The sequence below is a fragment of the Malus sylvestris genome, chromosome 10 (genome assembly GCF_916048215.2).
Source record: "Malus sylvestris chromosome 10, drMalSylv7.2, whole genome shotgun sequence".
In the NCBI taxonomy this organism is placed as follows: domain Eukaryota; kingdom Viridiplantae; phylum Streptophyta; class Magnoliopsida; order Rosales; family Rosaceae; genus Malus; species Malus sylvestris.
The window spans coordinates 18,050,023-18,059,924 of record NC_062269.1 but is presented as its reverse complement, the minus strand read 5'-3'; the positions used below and the strand labels follow the sequence as shown (position 1 = coordinate 18,059,924).

Genomic DNA, 9,902 nt, shown 5'->3' with positions numbered 1-9,902 from the left:
AAAAAAATTGAATTGAATTACATTCTCCTCTTTTATTTTTGTGGTGTTGTTTTCTAATAGTAGTCATGATGATGAGAAATTTTTAAATGTGCCCAGAACACGAGATGGTACACTCCATACAAGTTGTGAGAATCTTGTGTTAAAAAATTAATAACATAAAAAATAAAAATTTCCACTACACTTATATAATAACATGTGGTATATCATTTGTGTTACGGGCGCAAGGAAAAATTTCTCGAAGATGACACCCAAGCTCAAGAAATTGGATGGAGAGCTACATTTATTATTGTAGGTATATGAAAAAAGTGAGGAAATTTTAATTTGCTAATTTTTTTTTCCTCGAAAAATAAATAATATTAAAGTTGAATTGTAATGTTTACATCAAACGCTAGAGTGTTAAACAACCACTCCGGTTCAAACCCAACCCATATATGTGAACCCTCCACATGCATGACATAAGAAGCCACTTGATGCGCGACCCTATTACAGGCACGAGGAGTAAATAGAAACTCTACTACCCGCATTTGTTGGCGTAAAGCTTTAACATCCCAAAGAATACCTTCCAAAGCCGCGTCCGTAAGTAAATCCCCCTTAATCATATCCACCAAAACCTTCGAGTCCGTCTCTACCTGAACGATCTCAACACCCAACTCCACACAAGCCAACATAGCCATTCTCACTGCTTCCGCTTCCGCCATCAAACTAGATCCACATAATAAATTTCCCATACCACCACCAGCTTGGAATATCCCCACGAAGTCCCTAACAACCCACCCACAACCTCCCACACTTGTTTGGTTACACCAAGCCCCATCACAATTTACCTTCATAGTACGAAAATGTGGTTTCAACCAAAAACCCTGAATCTCCCTGGCAGGTTGCTGCTTAGCCCTAGGCTGCTGTACCGTCTTCCCACCACTATTAACAACCTCCCACACCTGCTGACTAAGAAGCTCCAAAGCAGCACACGGGGGTATTAAGATCCCCTTAAACACAACACTATTTCTACACTTCCAGATCCTCCACAAGCCACAACTAACCCACCTAATAAAATGTCCTGCGTCTTGGAGGTCTCCAAATTTGTTACACAAGCTTTTCCAACACTCCAAAAAATCTCCACCCTCCACTGTCACAACATCTAACTGAAGCGGGGAACCAAACCAAAATACCCTCACAAATGGACATCGAAAAAATAAATGTACCTGTGTTTCCACCTCTTCATTACATAATGGACATCCGATGTTTATCCGAATCCCCCGTCTTCTCAAATTATTACGTACGGCAAGGATATTTCTACATCCCCTCCAAATAAAATGACAAAGCTTGGGGGGAACCTCTAACCGCCACAAATCCGCCCATGTTGAATCCTTTTCGTCTTCCGTACTAGACTGCCCTCCACTCTTGCGCCTAAGTTCTCCATTTGTCTCCATTTGTTGAGCAACTAAATACCCAGATTTAACTGAGTATAGCCCATTACGAGTATAATGCCATATAAGGCGATCTGGACACCCATGTTGACTAAGAGGCATACAAAGAATAACACTAGCTTCTTCCAGACGAAAGCATCGTTCAACAAGAGGCCTATCCCATCTCGCATCAATAGTTATAAGATCAGACACCCTGCTAGGCATGTCAATATGCCTGGATAACGACTTGAAAGTTCGTGGTGTAGGTAACCAAGGATCGGCTAGAATACGAACATGTGTACCATCCCCCACCCTCCATCGACTACCCGCGTTCAATACTTGCCTTCCCTATAATAATCCCTTCCATCCCCACAATGTTCCTCGACCCACCGGAGCTTCAAGAAATGATGAAGATGGAAAATATTTTGCTTGCAAGACCTTAGTCAACAGACTCCGGATTACATATCACTCGCCACCCAACTTTAGCGAGCATGGCTAAATTAAAAGCAATTATTTCTTTAAAACCGAGACCTCTATCTGACTTTTTCTTCGCAACCTTTCTCTAGGCCATCCAATGAACCCCCTTTTTGTTCTTCTGATCTCGCCACCAAAACCTAGCAATAACCTACTCAACTTCCTTTGCCAACTGTATCGAGAGTTGAAAACGTGACATTGTATAAATAGGTAAAGCAGAAGCTACACTTTTAATTAATATATCCTTCCAAGCTACCGACAGAAACTGCTTCGCCCACCCATTAATCCTCTTATCCAATCTATTCCGCACCTCTTCGAACACTGTCTTTTTTGAAGCCCCAAAGTCCACTTGGATACCTAAATAACTCCCAAATCCTTCTTGTTGTCGAATACCCAACTCCAATGATATTCGATCCTTCAGGGTTTGAGAGCAACTCGCACTAAAGTACACAGAGCTCTTCTCCAGGTTAACAAACTGACCTGAACCTTCAGCATAAAGGTGCAACAACCCCCTAACATTTTGAGCCTTAGTCTCTGTAGCCCGACAACATAACACCAAATCATCCGTAAAAAATACATGGGAGATAGGCTCAGCAAGGTGATTGACAGTGATACCCCTTATACGATCAACCCGTTCCTCTTTATGAATTAAAGACGAAAAGCCCTCGCCACAAATAAGGAACAAAAAAGGAGACAATGGGTCACATTGTCACAATCCTCTAGTCGGTGTAACATAACCCGTAGCCTCCCCATTAAGTACATATTATAGGACACTGTTTGCACACACTCCATCACCCACTTACAAAAAACATCCTCAAAGCCCAACTTATACAACATCGCGTTCAGAAACTGCCATTCGACTCTATCATAGGCCTTAGCCATATCCAATTTTTAAAGGCCATAAAATTCATACCCTCGTCGTTGCCTTATTGCATGGAGTGTAAAAGCTCATGAACCACCAAAATATTATCAGAAATTTGCCTTCCCGCCACAAATACGGATTGATTCGGGCTAATCAACTTGGGAAGAATCTGCTTTAGCCGATTTGTTAGCACCTTCAAGATAATCTTATACACCACGTTACAGAGAGAAATGGATCTAAATTGGGACATTTTTCTAGGATTATCCACCTTCGGAATCAGCACAATATTAGTATGATTCACCTCTTTCAACATCCGGTCCGATTGAAAGAATGATTTAACCATACCCATGACCACTCCTCCCACCGTTTCCCAATGATGATGAAAGAACCTAGCATTAAATCCATCATGCCTCGGTGACTTCGTTGGATGCATTTGGTAAATAGCTTGTTCAATTTCCATATCCGTAACTCGCTCTGTCAAACCCCTATTTTCCACACAACCAATCTTACAAGGCACACAAGACATTATCTCCAGTACATTTGCAGGTTGATCCATAGTAAATAAGACTTGAAAATACCCCACAACAATCTCCTTTAGCCGCTGCACATCAGTACACCACGTGCCATTTTCCCCCTCCAGCCCACGAATAATATTCCTCCGTCTCCGCTTTAATGTTTGTGCATGGAAAAATTTTGTATTTTTATCACCTTTCTGTAACCATTGCATTCTTGATTTTGTCCTCCAATAGAGCTCTTCCATTCTCACCGCCCGTGTAAGCTTAGCCTCTAATTGTCGAATTCGTTGTTCATCAAACACCGTCTTCGGATACTCTTCCCGAATGATCTTCTTCAATCGACAAATTTCTTTTTGCTCATTACGACCCATTTTCTTCCGCCACCCCACCAAACCATGTCGCACTTGGTGTAATTTAGCCAACAAATTATGGCCCGATACATCCCCCTGCCCATTGCCCCAACATGTTCGGACCACCTTAGCACATTGATCCTCCTGATTCCATGGAGGGCCATACATAAGTCTCTTTTTCCTCTTGGGTTGGTCCACCTCCGTGAACAACACAAGCATTGCATGATCCGATCCTTCAAGTACCACATGCTTTACAACCGCTTGCTGATAACTTTGCACCCATTCACTTGTAGCAAGAGCACGATCAATCTGTTCTTGAATGCACCCCTCAGTACGCCTATTCCTCCAGGTATACAGGTACCCTTCGAAGCCCAAGTCTAACAACCGTGTTTGTGTAACAAAATTCCTGAAGTTTCTCATACTAGCAACTGTTCAAATATTGCCTCTCTCTTTCTTCGACTCACACAATAAATCATTAAAGTCTCCCATCATGAGACATGGTTTCGAATACCCATTGATTTGGTTCATTAACACATCCAATTAGTGCGCTCTTTTACGGTCATCAATGCTTGCATACACAACAACAAGCCTCCATCGACATTGCCTCATCCCATCCTCAACTAACACTTCTACAAAGAAGTCACCATACTTAACCAATACCACATCCTTGGCATCCTTCCAAAATACACACATTCCTTCTGCAATTCCCCTAGGCTCGATTGCATGGATACATGCCATTCCAAGCCTTCGCTTTAAATAACGGTACCTTCTACTATGATTTTTTGTCTCTAATAACGCCACCTCCTCGAGGGAGTGGAGCCCATTCTGCTCCAACAGATCGTCAACTATCAGGTCCCCCTAATACCCTGACAGTTCCAACATATAATTTTCATTGTGATCGTGGAGACTCTTCGCAGGTAGTCTCCGCTTGGTCCAACTTAGACCTATGATGTTTTGTCACACGGTAGGACATGTCAAATGGTTCCAGCCCTTCACTATCACCTTCACGGCCCCGTTTAACCCCACCACGGGACACAACTTCAATTATTTGAAGAAGGTTGAAAGGGTCTGAATCTTGAGAAATAAATCACATACCATCTCGCCATCCATCACAACCCTTACAAGATTGATAGGAGCATATTTATGCGACTTAGTTAGCTTGTTTCTTGGCATTTATGTTGTTAGTTCGTAGTTATTTTAGTATTTTAAGCTATTTTCGTGTGTTTGTAGGTCCAAAGGGTTAATGTGGCAAAGAAGCGCATTTTAGAGCATTTTGGAGCATTTTTTGGCATGGAATGGATAACATATGCTTGGAGCAAAAGGAATGGACGAAATTTGAAGTTTGTGCATCATCCTCTCCTTATAAATAACCATTTTAGCACACTCATTTCACCCAACACATCCACTCATTACAACCACCCAACACATTCACCTACCACTACATCCACTCATTTCACCCAACACATCCATTCACCTACCACTACATCCACTCATTTCACCCAACACATCCACTCATTACAACGACCCAACACATTCACCTACCACTACATCCACTCATTTCACCTAACACATCCACTCATTTCAACCACCCAACACATTCACCTACCACTACATCCACTCATTACCACCACCCACTACATCCTCTCCCTAGCCTATAAATATATCCATCCAAAGACACATTCAGGGGGACAGTTTAGGGAGAAGGGAGGAAGACACATTATGCCGCAAGGCAGAGTGTTTTCTTCTTAACCATTCTACACATTCCGACAACAAAAACACAATTCCATGCACCTTCATTTCCCTTTCCTTGCCATGACCTCCAATCAATCCAAACACATCCATTCATCTTCACATCCATTCCTCCATACAAACAAACCTTCAAACACTTACCAACACCTTGTGCCATAGTAAAGGAAGGGAAGGAAAGTGCTTGGACGTACTTGCTGTCAAACTTGGATCGTTGGAGCGTTTAGGTGTTTTCTTTCTTTTGTTTCTAATGTTTAAATTCATTTTCTTTCGTTTGTTGTAAATATGAGTGGCTAAACCCCTCTTGGCTAGGGGTGATTTCAAAGCCATGATTATGTGTGCAATATAATTTGATAAATTCCAGTTATGAACTCTTGAATCGTGAATGCAATTGACTTAACTATTTGATTGATAACTTATTTGTATTTGTTAATTAAGGGTCGACACTTAATTGGCATGCATAAATCCGTTGCTAGAATATAAGGAAGTTTCACATAATCATTACAAACTTATATTCACATGTAGTGAAGGTCGCTTATAAACGATCGCGTTAAGTTCAATTCCTAGCATAAGTGACATGATGTCATAGTTGCAAGTGCTTTGTCAATGTTTATGATTTTCATTAAACGTAATGATCTTTGATAGTATCTTTATTATGATGTCATGTAGGGAACTTTTGAAGAATGTTTTGGGTTGTCGAATGATGTCATCCAATCCAATAAAACAAGGAAAATCTGAGAGTTAACTAGTGATGTTACGGTTAATTTGGGGCATTGTCATTCATAATTCAATGAAGTAGTAACTGGAAATCGAGTTGTTTGCATACATATCATGTGTGGAGAAAAAGCTTCTAGCTATCCCATCCATCATCTTATTTCTCACATTTGTTTTATAATCTGTCTGGTTTTTCATACTTGTTTGTTTGTTTCAACTTCATCCAAATCAAAACCCCCCTTTTAGTTTCTTGTTTCAAAGTGTTTCAAATCTATTTTAGTTTGTGTTTTTATGTGTTTTGATTCAAGTAAAAGTCAATTTTTGTCCAAAGTCATTCCTAGTGTTTAGTTTAAGTTTATTTGGTTGTTTTAAGCTGTTTTGAGTATTTTAAGTTTGCTTTGAGTCTTGTGAGTCTTGTTAAGTGGTTTTAAGTTTAGTTTTATGTTTTTGAGTCAGTTTAGAGGTTATTAGCAAACCCTCCTAATCCCCGGTCCAGAACGATCCCTACTTATACTTATACTACAGTTGTCAAAAGAGGGTTAAATTTGTGTGTTAAGATAATTTTCGCATCAAGGACCCTCGTCCTGATTACCTCCCTGGCTAACCATAATAGGAATATTAAGATCAAAATCATGGCCTGGTTGCACCACCTCACTACTTGCCCTAAACTCGACATCCTAATCTGGCGGATTATTTAACAATACCATCCCAGCACCCTCAGCAATGACACCTCTCGGACCAATAAGACCTGCATCGAAAGCTTGCTCTTTTATCCTCCGCTGCCTCTCTTGTTCCTTACCTTCTGTAGAGCCCCCTTGTCTCCGCCAGTTTGACGAAGAAGACGCACTCGTCATCCCCCTCTGTCCTCTTTGCAGATCACCACGCTTCACAAAAGGATTCCCCCTTAAGTCAAACTCCGCATCTAATCCTTTAAATGCACATAAAGTTTCCAAAGCGTCATCTAAAACCCCTTCACCACCAATATTGCCATCCCCACACCGTCACGTAACATGCCCCATCGTGCCACAGATAAGGCAATAGCTAGGCAAACCCTCATAGCGGAAGTCCACCCATATACTCCCATCGTCAGGGAATTCTACATTAGCACCCCTTATGAGTGGTTCACGAACATCGAAGGAAATCTTCACCTGCAAAAATCGTCCAATACAATCTCTCCCATCATCCTTATCCACCCTTAGCACCTTACCAACCAATCCTCCAATAGTCAAAGCAACCGCCTCTGTCATACTGAAAGGAGGAACGTTATGCAGTTGCACCCATATAGATACCAAGTGTAAGGGTTCTGCCTTCTGATTATGACGAGCCCCATCGACAACCAGCACCAGATCCTCCCGAAATAGCCATGGCTTCTCTGCCTCCAATACACGACACATGTCCCACTGACCAACAAATCTAGCCATGAACTGTGCCCCACCCAAAGCCCTAATTGACACCCCTTCCCGTCCTCTCCATAGATTAGTAAACTGGTCAATGAAACCATTGTCATTAACCTCCTTCCTTGTAAACACTTGTGCAACCACACTATATTGGAAACCCAGCAAAACGCCCTCAACTTCCTTCTTGCCAATCTTAACCCCACCCTTTTCCTTCTCAGATAAGGATAAACCCGTACCAAACTTCAATGTAAGGCCCTCCATGGTCTGCATGCTTGACCGCTCCATTACTAACCCAAAATCCCAAAGTATCGCCCACAAATCATAAGCAATCCACAAACAGCTTTTTAAATATAATTACTGAGAATTAAACACTATTTATAAAACTTCACCAATAAGGGTCTAAGTTTCAAACCTTATGAAACTGAACCAAGAATTAAACACTTATTTATGAAACTGGAGTAAGAATTAGACAATAATTATGAATTATTTATGAAACTGGACCAAGAAAGAGACACTATTAATGAAATTGTACCAATTACTATACATTATTTATGAAACTGGACCCAATAACTAGACATTATTTATGAAACATGATCAAGAACTAGACATCATTTTATGAAAGTGGACACAAAACTAGACACTATTTATGAAATTGAACTAATAAATAGTATAGTACCGTTCAGTTTCATAAATAGTGTTCAGTTTTATAAACAATGTTTAGTTTCATAAACAGTGTACATGTACTGCGCGCGCGTCAGGTTTTTTGTTTTTTTTTTAAATTGTGTCATTTTCGTTAAAACTTAAGTTTTTTTGTCCTTTTTTTATATTAAAATTTAAGGGTTTTTCATTAAAATTTAATTCTTTTTCATTAAATAAAGTTTATACGATGGTTTTTTGTTAAAATAAACTTAGTCCAAACCCTTTTCATTAAAGTTCCCTTTATTTAATTGTATTTCCAGATTTTGGGAATCCTATTTTAGGTAGGATTTTAATGCTTAACTTAGCATATTTTAGCTGAGCTTTGTAACCCTAGGAGTTGGAAGTTTTGAATTGGAAAATTCGGCTAGAGAGTTTTGGCAATCACTACTTTGTACTGCAAGGGTGTTTTTCCTTTTTTTTTTTTTTTTTTTTTGGAAAACTTGAGAATTTTATTGATATGAAAAAAGAGTTAAACCTCGTTAGGGAGGACATAAATCTTGCCTCTCATAGAGCAAGAAAAACAAAATACAAGAAAAGCGCGAAGGAGATACACCTTACTCCTTTTGAAAAAGAAAATACAAGGAAAAGAGGGGGGCATAGACCTTACCTCTCTTGAAAATGATTGGGTGGACATAGGCTCAGACCCCTCTATAAACCTAAAAGGTAAGAACCTGCAAGACAAGTTGCAAAACAAAAAGGAAAATCCAAAAAAATTAGGAAAAAAAATTCACATGTTAAGAAGGGGAAGCAAACCAGTAGGCTGGCAGCTCAAGAAATCTGAGTTCAAAAAAGGAAAAATCTCTATAGGAGGAGGGGCATGCCAAACAAGTGGAGATGAGAGAAGCCCTAAATTGGCTAATTTGTCAGCAATTGCATTCCCTTCTCGAAATGTGTGAGAGCAATGGAATACCCTGCCTTGCAATTGGAAAATACAAATTTTCTAACATGTCTGGAGCAACCAAGGAGGAGATAAAAGTCTTCCCTTCCAACCTATTAACTTAGCTTTAGCTTTATCTGCCAAGGGTTGGAGATGACACCTCTTAGGCTTGCCACAAAAAATTGGAACTCCTAAATAGACAAACGGTACTTTACCTTCTTTGAATCCCATGTAGCTCTCGACCACAACTTTGCGATGCCTTGAAGTAAGCCCAACTAGAAAGTACTTTTATCCTTATTGATGAATTGACCAGAGACCCTACTATATCTATTGAAGAAACCTTGCAAATTACATAGTGTGACACCATCACTTCTATAGAAAATGAATAAGTCATCTGCATAAAGAACATGAGAAGGATAAATACAACCTCTTGGAGTAAAAATTGGCTTAGTAAGCCCATCAAGTTGAAATCGACTCAGATCCTTTGATAAAGCCTCCTCAGCTAGATAGAAAAGTAACAGAGAGGGCGCACTCCTCGACAACAAGAGAAAAAACGACGCGGGTAGCATTGATTAAGCTGGATAGCTTAGCAGATCTTAAGATAGTAGAAACCCAGTCCATAAAACAAATGGAAAACCCAAAGTTATTAAGCACCCGCAATAGAAAGGACCAATCTAAAGTATCAAAAGCCTTAGCTATATCAACTTTAACTCCCATGTTACCACCATGAGATTTTTTGTCAAGCACATTGAAACATTATGAAAACAAAGGCCAATACAATCTATGATATGTCGCCCAGGTATAAAAGTATCTTGTTGTGGAGAAATAATGCGTTGAACAATATGAGAAAGACTAGCTGCCA

The 9,902-nt window shown here is 40.0% G+C and overlaps 1 protein-coding gene across 1 annotated transcript; it reads right to left on the bottom strand.

The window, feature by feature from the left end:
* Window positions 1-356: 356 nt before the first annotated feature.
* LOC126584279 (uncharacterized) lies at window positions 357-1,631 on the bottom strand. The gene has a single exon (XM_050248716.1). The coding sequence runs from the start codon at window positions 1,629-1,631 to the stop codon at window positions 357-359; it is 1,275 nt and encodes a 424-aa protein (XP_050104673.1).
* Between the last annotated feature and the right edge of the window lie 8,271 nt (window positions 1,632-9,902).